This window comes from Bidens hawaiensis, unplaced genomic scaffold (assembly GCF_021521415.1).
Source record: "Bidens hawaiensis isolate Kalapana, Puna unplaced genomic scaffold, B.hawaiensis_p1.1 tig00010056_1, whole genome shotgun sequence".
NCBI lineage: Eukaryota > Viridiplantae > Streptophyta > Magnoliopsida > Asterales > Asteraceae > Bidens > Bidens hawaiensis.
In genome coordinates, this window is record NW_027491759.1 from 191,768 (window position 1) to 207,514 (window position 15,747).

A 15,747-nucleotide genomic window follows, 5' to 3' on the forward strand; every position below is an offset into this window, starting at 1 on the left:
AGAAAGTTTAGGTTTGTTGAATATTGTTAATACTTTGTTGTTGAATAAAGTTTGTAGTGTTTTGTTAATTGTTAAAGGTTTTTGTTAGTTTTGTTAGATTTTGATTAGTTTGTAGAAAGTTTAGGTTTGTTGAATATTGTTAATACTTTGTTGTTGAATAAAGTTTGTAGTGTTTTGTTAATTGTTAAAGGTTTTTGTTAGTTTTGTTAGATTGTTATTAGTTTGTAGAAAGTTTAGGTTTGTTGAATATTGTTAATACTTTGTTTTTGAATAAAGTTTGTAGTGTTTTGTTAATTGTTAAAGGTGTTTGTTAGTTTTGTTAGATTGTTATTAGTTTGCAGAAAGTATATGTTTGTTGAATATTGTTAATACTTTGTTGTTGAATAAAGTTTGTAGTGTTTTGTTAATTGTTAAAGGTTTTTGTTAGTTTTGTTAGATTGTTATTGGTTTGTAGAAAGTTTAGGTTTGTTGAATATTGTTAATACTTTGTTGTTGAATAAAGTTTGTAGTGTTTTGTTAATTGTTAAAGGTTTTTGTTAGTTTTGTTAGATTGTTAATAGTTTGTAGAAAGTTTAGGTTTGTTGAATATTGTTAATACTTTGTTGTTGAATAAAGTTTGTAGTGTTTTGTTAATTGTTAAAGGTTTTTGTTAGTTTTGTTAGATTGTTATTAGTTTGTAGAAAGTTTAGGTTTGTTTAATATTGTTAATACTTTGTTGTTGAATAAAGTTTGTAGTGTTTTGTTAATTGTTAAAGGTTTTTGTTAGTTTTGTTAGATTGTTATTAATTTGCAGAAAGTATAGGTTTGTTGAATATTGTTATTAGTTGTTGTTGAATAAAGTTTGTAGAAAGTTTAGGTTCCATGAATTGTTGTTTTAATAGAATTGTTGTTTCTTGTTAGTTGATCATAAAAATGGGAGACAAACAACAATGGTCGAATGAGCCAATAAAATGTTTATTAGAAACATGCATTGAAGAGATAAACACCGTGGGTAAAAAAGGGTTGAGTTTGCACAAAGACTCATGGGCTAAGGTAATAAGTGTTTTTAAGGAAAAGTTTGGATTGGATTTGTCTCAAAAACAAGTGAAAAACGCGTATGATAATCTTAAAGCCAAATACATAGGATGGTTGTATTTGAAAAACAAAACCGGCAACATCTACAACCCTCAAACAAATACCTTTACCTTAACGAACGAGGAATGGGAAGAATTTAAGAAGGTATGTTCATATATTTTTATGTTTTAACATATGTCTCTACCTTAAGGTCCACCTCCTAGTTTATTTTTTAACATCTATCATTAATCTTTTAGGGGCATGTGAAAGCTGCATTCTTAAAAACAACTCCATTAGCATTTTCGGAACTTTGTGCACAACTGTTTGATAATAATATTGCCACGGGGAATCGCAAGTGGACCTCAACCCAAACATCAGTGGTTGGATCATCCTCTTCTCATCGGCTCCAATCGGTCCAACAACTGATGATTATGGACAACATTTTTGTCGACACAGAAGATGATGCTGACACTAATTCTACTACCGGGCCTACTACCGAGCCTACTTTCGAGCCTACTCTCGAGCTTTCCCCCAAAAGGGCTAAAACCTCAAAACCATCATCATCTGTCACTTTTGAGGATTTAGCAATTGACATGCAAAATGCTTTGCGACATTTGACTAGAGAAAAACCTCAAAAAACGCGCGGTAGTTACAACAGTTGCTAAGTGTTCTGAGAAGTTAAATTTGGTTGGGTTAGACCCAGCGAACCCTCTATATTTGGTTGCTTTTCATATTTTTGGAATGTCCACGGACATGAGAGAGGCGTGGATGGCATTGCCAAATATTCTCTACGTGTTAAAAGGGTGGATCGAGATGACGGCTAAAAATTTAGGACTTATGAAGTAGTTTTTGTTTTGTTGAAAACATTATTTATTTTTGGTGTATGTTTTTTTAGTTATGTTGAAAACCATCTATGCTTTTTGGTTATGTTGAACACATAATATGTTATTTTATGGCTATGTGACATGGTTGTTTATGCTTTATGATAATGGTTGCTTTGTTATGGCTATGTGACATGGTTGTTTATGTTTTATTAACAGGTTCATAATGAATAATGATGAGAAAATACTTCTAGTAGTTGTTATGTACTTGTATATCCGCTTTTTTTAGAAGAGGGGTTTGAAACTAAAACGAGACAATTATTCGGCAATCACGGGACATAGATACACGTTAGAGTTATTGTAAGGAAATCCTAAACAATGCATTGATTTGTTACGAATGTCCCGTGAATCATTTGTTCGACTATGTGCACAATGTAGAACAAATTATTCGTTAAAGGATAGTAAACATGTTTCGGTTGAGGAAAATATTGCTATGATTTTTATGATAATCGGCCATAACCAACGTAACATGGTTATCAAGCGTAGATTTCAACACTCAAAGCAAACAATTCATAAATTCTTTCATGAAGTGTTGGATAAAATGATGCTTTTCACCAAAGATATAATAGTACCAACTTCTTTCAATCCGAATCCAAACATTCCGGGACATAACAAGAGGCTACGAAAGATTTTTAAAGGAGTGGTTGGTGCACTAGATGGGACCTTGATACATGCTGTTGTTCCTACTAGGCAACAAGATTTATATAGAGGAATGGGAAAGGGTGATTGTTATCAAAACGTATTAGCAATTTGTGATTTTAACATAATTTTTACTTTTCTTGTGGCCGGATGGGAAGGGGTAGCACACAATTCTAGAATATTATCAGAGGCATTATCAGATCCACATGCGCCATTCCCATTTCCACTATCAGGTATTTTTATTGTTTGTTAATTATTTCTATGTTAGTTTAATGTTGTAATTAATTGCAACTATTTATAGAGAAATACTATCTTTGTGATGTCGTGTATGCACACATACGAGGATTTATGGCTCCATATCGTAATGTGAGGTATTGGCTTGGAGATTTTCGTCGGAGACGTGCGTTAATCAATAAAGAAAAATTTAATCATGCACATGCAAACTTCAAAATGTCATTGAGTGTGCTTTTGGTGTCTTGAAAGCAAGATTCACTATATTGAAGAGGATGGCACCATTTCCATTGGAAACACAAAGGAACGTTACCATTGCATGTTTCGCGCTGCATAATTTTATTAGGAAACAGGTTTCAGATGATGAGTTGTTTACACAATACGATCAACCCAATGTGTCGATTGGAAATAGTCGTGGGCAAATTGATGCTGATGAAGACGAGGTTGAAGCACTTGGTACTGCATCATATCGGGAATATATGACTCAGTTACGAGATGAAATTGCTGAGCAGTTAATGCAAAGTACGGAATAAATGATTTAAAAATTGTTTGTGGTATTATGAATATTATTTCAGTGTTGTTGACTATTATTTAAATTTGGATGTTGAAGACCTTTTTTTATTTATATTTTAGTTTATTTAAATTCCAGTTTAATTAAATTTCAACTTATTTTAGCAGTCTGCAGATGTTAAAAAATAAACACTCTTCTTGTTGCAGACTGCAGAGTTTTGGTCCACCTAGGTCATTCACATGGGTCATTCACATGGGATGCCAAGTAATACGATTTCTATAAATAAATTCCACATAATAAACAATTTAATTTTAAACATTAACTCTTAAGTTGGAGAAAGTTTCAAAAAAAAGGTTATATTCACCATATATTGAGTAATAAAGACAATTAATTGTTTTTATTGTCATTTTTTATATTTTGAGACTTTGTTACTTTATTATTATTATTATTATTATTATTATTATTATTATTTATTTTGAGAAATTATTTATGAACGTTTGGACTAGATGTTTGGATTGAAATGATGGTTTATGTCATGAGGTTTGGATTTTGTTGTTGCATTATTAAACGTGTTTATAAAAAATTAAAATTGTTATATCTCATTGTTTGCGCTTCATATTTGACAACATATGACTTTAGTAGATGTTGAAGTTTTAAATAATAAGTCTTTTTTATCTCATGGTATAAGTTATAAATATATTGTATAAGGTAGGAATATGTTTTAAATTATCATTTTTAAATGTTTGTCTTTGTATGTTAGATTCCTTTAATAAAACAACAATGTGATAATAATAATAATAATAATAATAATAATAATAATTTATGTTTAATAATAATAATAATAATGTAAGATATCTTATGTTTATAATTAATTAAAATGTATAACACGCATATGTATGTATATATATATATATATATATATATATATATATATATATATATATATAATTAGGTTCATTTCAAAAGTGTTTCTTAGCGTGAGAAATGCGAGAAATGAATCTAACCAATCACATTTTTTCTTTTTTTCATCATTTATTTAATGTTAAGGATATTATAGTAAAAGTTATATTTATTCATATTTGATGAATCCTAATTTATGGGGGAGTTACAGTTACAACTAATTTATGTTTTTATTTGTTTTCATTTTTCGACATATAACCAGACCAACTGTATTGAATTCTTTTTCTATTTTATTTTATCATTCCCTTGTGTCTTTATTCATATTATCATTTTTTTATAATTTAAATTTCAAATATTTATCCATATAATAGTATATTCTTGAGTTCAACTCTGTTGACTAATTCAATAAACTCTACTTATCGATTTCATTATTTTTTATTAATATACGCCTCGTATCAATAGTGACACATAACTTGTGTAATAAATACTAATTAGACATAGATATTTTATTTTCACAAATCAATTGAAATTTTTGATGATATCTTACAATATATGAATCAAGTTCGTATACATGTAGGTACGTGTATGTATGTACGTATATATGTAAGTACGTGTGTATGTATGTATGTATGTATGTATGTATGTAGGTACGTGTGTATGTATGTACGTATTTATGTATGCATGTAGGTACGTGTGTATGTATGTACGTATGTAGGTGCGTGTGTATGTATGTATGTACGTATGTAGGTGCGTGTGTATGTACGTAGGGATGTACGTGGGTGTATTATGTATCAGGGTTAGCCAGGTCTTGCAACCGCACAACACCAATAAAATTTTAGGGGCCTATAAATTTTTTTAATAATAGATAAATTATTTACAACCTATACAATTTAACAGTCGTGCCTATTAATGCATAAGGAGTGAACAATTTAATTTTATTATTCATCTTCTCTCTTATATATAACTTTTTTTTTTTACTTTTTTAGCTAAATAATCTTTTGATGATTTTTTTATTTTATCGGCAAGTAAACCTTTTGATGTTAGGTTTAGTTATTAAAATACTAAAACTATAAAGGAGTGAAATAAGGGAGCGAAAGATGGATCATCAAAGTTACAACATTTATACCTACATTGTTAGACAACTTTGCCCTTTTAAGCATAAAACACAAATAACATTCTCAAGATAATTACAAAAATGACATCCTATATTTTATACCATTGATTTATGTAATCAATGGATGAGATTCACTTCTCACACTTCTCGCTACAATATTACTTCTCGCAAGATCCATCCCTTATATATATATATATATATATATATATATATATATATATAGTTTGATATATTTTCTGTCCATGTGTAATACAGGATCTAACCTAGTCTTCTATATAGATGTATAGATTATTATCTAAACTTTTTATGAGAAGATATCTTTTAATATATATTTTACCATTTTAAAAATTGGTTTGAATACAGTGAAGGAGGTAGTGTCAAACCCCAACCTACGGCGGAAATGCCGGGGCGTGAACTGATTGTCACAGCTCTCAAGGTTACTATCATGCAACATTATAAGTTTCATTATCTATTAAATAAATTTCAAATAAAACAAAATCCATACAATATCCAAACAAAACAATAATGTATCAAACAATCATAAATAATATAGTCTCGTTATATTTATTCTAGCATAAATCCTTAAGTGATCCTCTAACTTCACATCACACGATAACCTGCATATGCGTTGAAAATAAAGTAGTTTTGTCAACACAAGGTTGAGTGAGCAACACACCAGTTTAAATGTACATATAGTATAGTATAAAAATAAGTAATTTCAACAAGTCATATGAGAATAACAAATTAACCAAATGAGCAAGTATAACTGAGATGTCGAGAAGCACAAAGGCTAACGACTGACATATGATCATACTAGACTAAGATTATGTTGGACATCACGAATGCGGAAGCATATAAAGCAAGTAAGCATATAAACAAGTAAGGTATAAGTTATTAACACATAAGACAATATTTGCAGTTTTGAGTATAAGTATATATTAGAAATATAGTTTATGCATATGTCCCCAAAACGTGAAAAACGAGTAAAATAAGGGAATGTGGTACTAACCTGATCGGATGAACGAAATATAAATGATGATGTGAAAAAAAGTTAAATCCTTTGACATATACCGTCAAGGATTTCTAGTTAGATAAGGATAATATTAAATTAATTATAAGAGCTGTAACATGATTTGTGGAATTAAGATTTCAATGTGACTTGAGTTATGTTTAGTGAATAGAACTTTAAATATTGAACGATTGAACTCTACGGTTATTGTTAATCATTTATTTATAAGATAAATAATCATCTTTAATTATTTATAAAAATCATTGCTTATACTTGATATAATATAAAATCAAATATATAAATGAAATAATTTAAAATGAATATGTTGAATATATATGTACTTATAATAATAATATTAAATAGATAAATAAAATAAAATGATTTGAGTTTATATAATATGAGCTATACATGTAATATTGGAAAATACAATACAAGTATAGATGAATATTTTTAATAATTAGATACAATATGTATAATAATAATATTTAAATATATACTTACTTCGATTCTTTAACGAAAATTAGTGGTAAAAAGATATTTAATACTTTTAACACATTTATCAAACTTATGTAAAAATAATATATATATATATATATATATATATATATATATATATACAAACCCTTTTAATCTTTAATATTAATATAGTTGATAGTTTAATACTCTTTATATATACATATACCTATATGAATATATGGTTTTTTAACAATGGTTTGAAAAAAAAGGAACACGTAGTTAACATGACGGTTTTGAAAGAAAAACTATCGATTAATTATGATTATAATATAATAGTTTAAAAAAATAACTAATAAATGGGCTGGGGGGTTTGAACCCGCGCCCCAGCATGCCTGCATCTTAACAAAAACACCCATGCCAAGCGCGCTTGGGTGTGATTTGCTTTAATACTGAAACTGAAGATTAAAATATACACAGACGCGAAACCAAACCAACCTCAAGAACCCTAGAATCATAATCCGTTAATCCAGTTTATATAAGTTTTTTAGTCATAGGGTTTTTGATATATGAATCAAGACGAACTTGTTGAAGAAATTGATTACCTTAAACGATGATTAAAAGTGCGTTAATTTGTATAGAGAGACGACGGCCCAGTCAGGTCAAGAACAACTATCAGACGCTTGTTATAACTCAATTCGTTATGGGGGTTTGCTTAGCGTTGGAACGAGGACTGTGTGGCTATGTTTAATTGAATTATATAGATCGATATGATGTATAATATTATACGAATTGAGCCGGCCTAAATAACATAATTAATACGCATCCTAACCGATTCGTTTTACCAAATTGAGAGTGTCGGCAAACCATATTAGGCAAGTATAATCAATTTCATGATTCAATTACTATGATTATACAAGAATTAAGGTTCAAGGTGTTAAACGGGTCACGGATTGTCAAACGGGTTCGGTACAGGCATATGGGTTCTAGGTAAAGAATATAATATAATAATATTCACATATTTTCAATTTGGGTCCTCCAACTAATAAGGTGGATACCTAAATAGGTTGAAATTTAGATTTGGGTTAAAAATGCAAATTTTCAAAGCTATATATATATGTGTGTGTGTGTGTTAAGTAGATATAATAAAAAAATAAAAATTATATCATAATTACACGATAAACGCAATATTTTTAGTGATGAAATCTCTCGAACATAAAACGGGTCGGATCATAGATATTATATAATAATCGGAAAACCCGAGTTGTTACAGTCTCCACTAATTTAGAGAATTTCGTCCCAAAATTTAAGAATAATATAACAACACCATTAAATTTTGAGGAAAAGAAAATTTTAAATATAGCCTTTAAAATTTATCGTAACAGGGAATTTTGAATAGTAAAACAATGCTCCAAATGAAAATCCGATAATGACACTTATATATAGGATGTACCAGCGGCGTATCCACCATGTCCTTATCATCTCTACATTTGTACCGTTGTCCCAACTACTTTCAATTCCATATTATATACAATTGTACGCATTATGATTTCCATGCGAGGACTTCGATAATTATGTACGTCTCCATAATTACTTAGGACGTCGGATGGTCCATATAACTCGTCTCATCGTATGGTTTACCAAACATTTGAAAGACATGATTTCTAGAGAAAACAAAAATCTTAATACATTTTGATTATGAATAGAAGACATTCATTGTGTAAGATATTGCTAAAAATGAATTGAACTCTTGAGTTGATTTATTAAAATATAAAAGTTTCTAAAACGTCTTTTGATAAAAGTTATAGATCTTGGAAGTTTGAAAATGAAAGGATTCCTTAGGGTTGAGAGTGAAATGAATTGGGATGAATGAAGTCAAGAGATAAACTAGGAGTACAATATTATTTATAGGAAGTTGTCTTTTGAAAAGAAAGATTTTATTATATGAGCGTAATCACAAAAAATCAATAAACTATTAAAAATAAAATTGTTTAATTCCAAAGATTGAATAAATATTAGTTATAATGAACGACTGAAAAGATAAAATATGTTCAGATAAAATTATAAAAACATCTTCTTTGATAAACTTAGTTATGATTGATTTGATTTACCTGATTTAACATAACTTGATTAATTAGGTCTATAAAATTTGAATAATTGAAGTTGATTGAAGTGAAATATTTTGATTAGGTTGCAAAGTAGGGTTCAATAAAATAAGTTTGGAAATTTTGAGCTTGATAAACATGATTGAATCGAGAACACATATGGCATAGATGATTATGGTTTTCACCGTTGCAGCAAGTACGGGTAGTAGACGTGTAAGGTTGAGCAAACGACATAGAATAGGTTTTAGAAATAGGCGACATAGGTCGTTGTGAAACGTCTTGTGGTAGGTGGAAAGTGTTAACAGGGTGATCGAACGATTATTGGGCACTAACGATACGAGGATTGAATTGAATAGTAATAGTGGCAAGTGAAGCATAACGAGTGAAGTTTGACGTAAAATTTCTTGTTTGAGATGCTATGATTTTGTTGAGATTGATTGTTAATTTAATGGAGGTTTAGACTTGCGTTTATTAATGTTGTTGTTATGAGAATGAGCAGGGATAAATGAATTGAGTTACCAACAATTAGTTTTAATGTACAAGATTGAGTTGGTTGTATTTATGTTTTGGAAATTGAGTTTGTATTTCAGAGATCGCAGGAGCTATCTCCTTGACTAAGCATGTGCCTATGAGGCGGTTATAGACAATAATTGATGGATGTTGTTTGATGTTGAGCAACCATTTTATGATTAATAAAGATGTGATTTAATAAGAAGATTGGATAGTTGTGTAGATTTCATATGAGTTATTGTGTAATGAAACTTAAGTATGTTATGTTGATGCTTATTCACAACTTAAGGATAAGTTAGAATCTAGATTGAAAATCAATGAGTTAATTTGATGAGTGAATGAGTTTTATCAAAGTTTAATATGTTTTCACAAATTAAAATTTGAAGTTGAATACTTGAGATACGTTTAATAGTTTATGTATATGATACCATGAGTATCAGAAGGCCATTTAATTAATAAATTGTGCAATAATATGATAACATGATAAGAGGAATAGGTAAAAACTAATTCAATAATAGAGTGTAAATTGTTTTGGGTGGCTCGTGATAACCAAGCCTTGATGAATGGAGAATTTGTATCCGATCAGGAGAATTAAAATGTTATGAGTGTATAAAGAGATCGAATCCATAGATCTTGATTCAAAAGTAATTTAGTAAGTAATTGAATAATTTAATAATAAAATAATATAATAATAAAATCAAATCATAAATCGTTTCGTTTATAATCAAACAAATAAACAAATAACGAATGTTCTTTGATGTATTGGGTTTCCCATGAGCTTTCCATGGAATTTTGTTTCCCCAACTTATTAGCATAACAAAACCAAAACAAATTTGTTAGTCGGCCTCCCATGAGCATTACATGGTAATTTGAATGGCCTAACTTAATTAACCAATCAACGAATCAATTGAGTTTGTCTGCCCATGAGCGTTAAATGGCGATTTGACTGACCAAACTAAATAACGAATAAACGAACTCAAGCATAAGTAGTTGAAACATCTCGTGTATCACCACAAATGATAATGTTCCAACAAAATATCGCAAATATAACAAATTGTGCAAATGTACAGTTGGCGTGTGTGACACTCGTCAATTTCAGGTTAACTCCGTTAACTCAAACTCCGTCAATTCAAACATAAGATCACTAAAACTATAACACACATCTCATTACATTTAAACTAGGGTTTAAATGACTCTTGACAATCATTACGCATGAAATCTTTCGGGATTGCACCGAAACGCACACGAGTTGACTCAAACTATTGGTGAACAAATGACGAACATCAAAACAACAAATACGTGATAACCTTATGTTAACATATGTGTTACTTGATTATATTATGTGTGATGCTAAACAAGAAACAAGAACCAATTTAATTATACTAGAAAGTTAGCAAACTAGAAGTTGAGGGACTAAAGTGTAACATCTTATTATTAAATAATATCAAAAATAAAACCCTAATCCTCTCTTTCCCTCTCCCCACACAAACCGAAGGCTCTCTCTCTCCCTCTCCTTGCGATCGGCAGCCCTTCACCACCACCATACCACCCTTGTTTGATCTTGGTTTTCACAATTGAAGCATCCCACACTCGTTTTTAGTCATCTCTCACCTTCCTCTTACTTGTTTTTATATTTTGAAGGTATAATTATAAACCCTAGATTTCGAAAATTATATATATGGTGCTCATATGCTTTGTTTTGATTAGATGATGTTTAGTTATGTATTGATTGTTGATTTTATAACTAGAATTGATGTTATTGCATGTTAATCGCTTGTTTCTTTGATTTTGAGTTCAAGTAAAACCCTAATCATGTATGTAGTGTGTAATTTATGTGCATGGATAGTGATTATGGTGTCTAGAATGTCATATGAACGGATTGTGGTCTATAGATGGTTAATATGTTGAGTTTGGATGCAAACTGTTTCTGGACAGATTGTGTTGTTGATGTTCAATTGACTTTAACGGGGTGTGAATTTGAGAATTGGTCGAGATTATTAATACTACATTGTACTAAGTTGAGTCTAGTTTCTAAAGAATATAAATTTGCAATTTTTGGACGTGTAAAAGTTAACTTTTATGATTTTACAAAAACGTTGTACAAATCTGAATTTTGAGACCTGATGTAAGGCTATTTTGTAAATGTCATAACTCGTGGATTACAAGACCAAATCGGTTGGTTCTACCTCTGGAAGTTAGCATTTTGAGTTAAGAAGTCAACCCAATTGGTCTTGCATTAATTGGATTTTTAGATTTATGGGAATGTTAAATAACATTCTGTTGCGCATGAGTCTGACTGCTGTAAGTTTGCTGTAGTAATTTGATCATTGTGAGAAACATATGTGGAATAAAATTACAATAAAAATGGTTCTGGAAACCTAAGTCATATATGTTTTTGTGATGATTTTTGATGAATTAATTAATGAGTTATGATCTGTGGGTTAGAGTAATCTTTACTAGTAGTAATCTGTCTCGGTAAAGCTAGTTGCTGAGTTAGGCGAAAGTACATGAAATATGTTGATAATCGATAATTGCTACGTGTTTGACCAAAATACCCTTGTGTTAGATGATTACTAGATGTATGCTATGTTAATACTTGATGCTTGAGAAGTTGTTTACACTTGTAACGAGTCACTAATGTGCTTGTCGAGTCACACGAAATTCACAAACGAAACACGAAGTTGATTATTTACATAGGTATTACGTGCCGAGTCTAGAGACTCGTTAATAGCCAAAATACTTAGAAAAATCTCATTTTTGTCTTAGAGCTCGAGTGAGGATTTTTCTGTGACGCACATCTCTCGGACTTTTGTTTTAGTAATCTTCGCAAACAGTGAGTTTCACTTTCCCCTTTTAAACTCTTTAAACGCTTTTCACTTGGGGGAGATAACATACTCCGAAAACGCTTTTAGATATTGTTAGTAGATTATATATCACTTGTAAAGGCTAAGTGGCAACGAAATAATTGAAGTCCTTCACACATCGAACCATTTAGTATTGTAAAATAGCGAGTCATTGTTGAGTAGTACTACTGGGTTTGACAAACCCCACCCAACGCTAAGCTCGACCGGAGGTCGAGTGGGTGTAATCTTGGCTAAACACATTACCATGGTCGGGATAGACCTGGTGGCAAGGCACATGATAAACAGTCAGCTTCGGTGTCGAACACTTAGTAATACTTGTTGTATAGGCTAGCTACCTATCGATATATAATTGATTTAACACTATCTGGTAACGCAAAACGCTAAACGCGGAACGCAAAACGCTAAACGCTTTATTTTATATAAACTTGTGAACTCACCAACCTCGTGTTGACACTTTTAGTATGTTATTCTCAGGTAGCCGAGGCTGGCGCGCGGTATAGGATTATGCATTGTTTTGAACGTTATTGATCATGCAAACTTGTCTTAAACTGTTATCAACTGAGTTTTAAGTCGTCCTGCGTGACGCCATTTTTGTCTTATGGTTTTTACGCTTCCGCACTTATTTACACTTAACTGTTTTCGTGGTTTGAAAGCTTTATTTACGGTTTGATTATAACTAATGATTCCGATCCTGTTAGTTCACACCCTCTGACGGTAAAACTCCGTTAGTGGATTTTGAGGGTGTGATAGATTGGTATCAGAGCCATTGGTTATAGTGAACTAGAAATTGCTTGCATGCTAGACTATAACCGCAACGACCCATTAGTTATAATTATACGCACCGCATATGTATTTTTCTTAGTCTCTCGCTATCTTATCTCTTTACCTCATTCACTCATACGCGCGCATACACGGCTTACCTGTAGGGATGTCGACGCTACCATCATCATCATCCGAACAGATGACTCATGCCCATGGGAAGGAACCGTAGTTACCTATCTCATCGCCACCCCGAGTAGTACTGGAGCTAGAAGCCCCTGCACCGAAGAGGTATCGCTTATCCGGAGGCATGTACGAAGACGAAGTTAGCTGGGATTGGTACCCGAATATGATCAGGCCTATGGTCTATCGCGAAAAAGTTCCCCCACTACCTCACCCGAGTCGTCCTGCTTACCCCAACACTCTACCACCTATAACCGAACCTGTAGAGCGTGTTCTCGCAGCTGTTGTTTCTTGTTTGGAGCGTGACGTTGGTTATATGCGCTATACGAGAGCGAACGTTTCCGGACTGTTAAAAGATGGAACCGAAACTAAGGAGGAAATTTCCCGCCTGACAGCGGCTATGAAGGAAATGCAAGAGGCTAGTGATCAACAGATGAAGATTATGAGAAAAATGCAAGCCGAGATGATAGACTTGCAAGAGCAACTCCAGGTGGCAAGGACCCGAACCGAGATAGCTTTAGAGCGTTGCGATGTCTTACAAATGTAAATTGCTCAGAACGCAGGGGAACCTGAGGCAGAGCCTGAAGAGGAACCCGAAGAAGATCCCGAAGAGGAGCCTGAGGAGGATCCCGAGGAAGATCCCGAGGAGGAACCCGAAGAGGAACCGGAGGAAGAACCGGCTGAGCCGGAGGCACACTCAGAGGTGTCCTTAGACGATGACATCTAAGGATGATAACACCTAGATGGAAGGGTTGTCTCCATCCAAACTATTATTTTCTATGATTTTAAGGATTGGTTTTAAATACTTTGTAGCGAATACAATGGTTTTAATCATGAATTATTATTTGGATTAATATATGGTTGTGATGTGATGTTTGTTCCTTTTATTTCTTTCTTACCTATCTTTTTATTACATGTATGGTGTGTTGCATATGAAACCGAGAATTCATGTTTGACATTTTATGCTGTGATTCTAGGAAATGGCAGGAAGAAACGTTGGACACGGTCGCGGTAACATCAACTTAACCGCAGCAGAACTTCAGACCTTATTGAATGACCACGCGGCGGCCGCTCTAGCCGCACATGTCCAGAATCAAGCTGGAGGTCCAACTGGAACGTGTACTTTCAAGAACTACCTGGATTGCAAGTCCAGTTCGTTTAAGGGCACTGAGGGGGCTATAGGATTCCTGCGTTGGGCTGAGAAGGCTGAATCCACGTTTGAGATGTGTAATTGTCCACCTGCCAGTATGGTCAAATTTGCTGCTGGAACACTGGAAGATTCTGCTCTCACTTGGTGGAATTCAAATGTGCAGATTCTTGGATTAGAACTGGCGAACGCTATGAACTGGGAGGAGTTCAAGAATATGATGCGGGAAGAGTATTGTCCTAGAGAAGAGATTGCAAAGTTGGAATCCGAGTTTTGGTCGTTGAAGATGGTGGGTTCCTAAATTGAAGCCTACACCACCCGTTCTCATGAGTTAGCTGTGATGTGTCCACGGATGGTAGATCCACCGAGCAAGAGGATCGAGATGTATATTGATGGGTTAGCACCGCAAATTCAGGGCATGGTGACGTCTTCCAGACCCGCTACGATTCAACAAGCGATCCGGTTAGCTCATAAACTGACGGATCAAGCAGTGACCCAAGGTGCGTTACCACATAGAGGTTCAACCACTAAAGCCCGTGACAACCCGAGCACTGACAACAACAGCAACAACAACCTGAGTAATGGAAAGAGAAAGTTCGACAACGCCAAGTCCTCATCCTCGAACCCCCCACAGCAACAACACTACCGTAAGCCCGAACTCACTCGGAGCTTCAATAATCAGGGTCACAACAATAACAACAACGATAGCGGGCAGGGTTCGAGCGGCTATGCTGGGAAACACCCGAAATGCAACAGGTGCAACTATCATCATGCTGGCCCGTGTGATCGCGTCAAGTGTTTGAGATGCGGAAAAATGGGTCATCAGGCCAAGGAATGTAGGGGAGACCTAGCGGCAAAGGGTGCTCCTAAACCACCTATGACGACTAAAGGGTGTTTCGAGTGCGGTCAAGAGGGTCATTTCAGGAAGGATTGTCCCAAGCTAAAACAGAACGAGAACAATGGAGGCAGCAGCGGTGGCGGAAGTAATGGTAAAGGAAGAGCTTTCGTCATTGGGTCGGGTCAAGCCCGCAACGATCCGTATGTGGTAACCGGTAAGTTTCCTGTGAATGACTGTTTTGCTTCTGTTTTGTTTGACACTGGAGCTGATAGGAGTTTTGTGTCGAAAGCCTTTAGTAAACTCTTAGACTTAATTCCAACCCCGTTAGATGCTAAGTTTCCTGTTGAATTATCGGACGGAAAGTCTATAGAAACAACTCATGTTCTTGAGGGATGTAAATTGAAACTGTCAGGTCATATTTTTGATATCGACCTTATACCTTTTACTCTTGGTAGTTTCGATGCCGTTATCGGCATGGACTGGTTATCCAAGAACCGAGCGGAGATTATATGTCACGACAAGATAGTCCACATCACTACCCCTTCCGGCG

At 33.3% G+C, this 15,747-nt stretch overlaps 1 protein-coding gene across 1 annotated transcript; it reads left to right on the top strand.

Annotated features, from left to right (window-relative positions):
- The first annotated feature begins 2,403 nt into the window (after positions 1 to 2,403).
- Positions 2,404 to 3,337, top strand: LOC143534041 (uncharacterized). Its single transcript, XM_077028643.1, has 3 exons — positions 2,404 to 2,806; positions 2,875 to 2,944; positions 3,061 to 3,337. The coding sequence occupies exons 1-3, from the start codon at positions 2,404 to 2,406 to the stop codon at positions 3,335 to 3,337; spliced, it is 750 nt and encodes a 249-aa protein (XP_076884758.1).
- Positions 3,338 to 15,747: the final 12,410 nt, after the last annotated feature.

What these genes read in the sequence shown, in the direction of transcription:
- LOC143534041 (XM_077028643.1), top strand. Translation starts at nt 2,404, where the DNA reads ATGGTTATCAAGCGTAGATTTCAACACTCAAAGCAAACAATTCATAAA. An exon ending in ATTCCCATTTCCACTATCAG is followed by an intron (nt 2,807 to 2,874) that starts GTATTTTTATTG and finishes AACTATTTATAG; the next exon opens with AGAAATACTATCTTTGTGAT. An exon ending in GCTCCATATCGTAATGTGAG is followed by an intron (nt 2,945 to 3,060) that starts GTATTGGCTTGG and finishes CTTGAAAGCAAG; the next exon opens with ATTCACTATATTGAAGAGGA.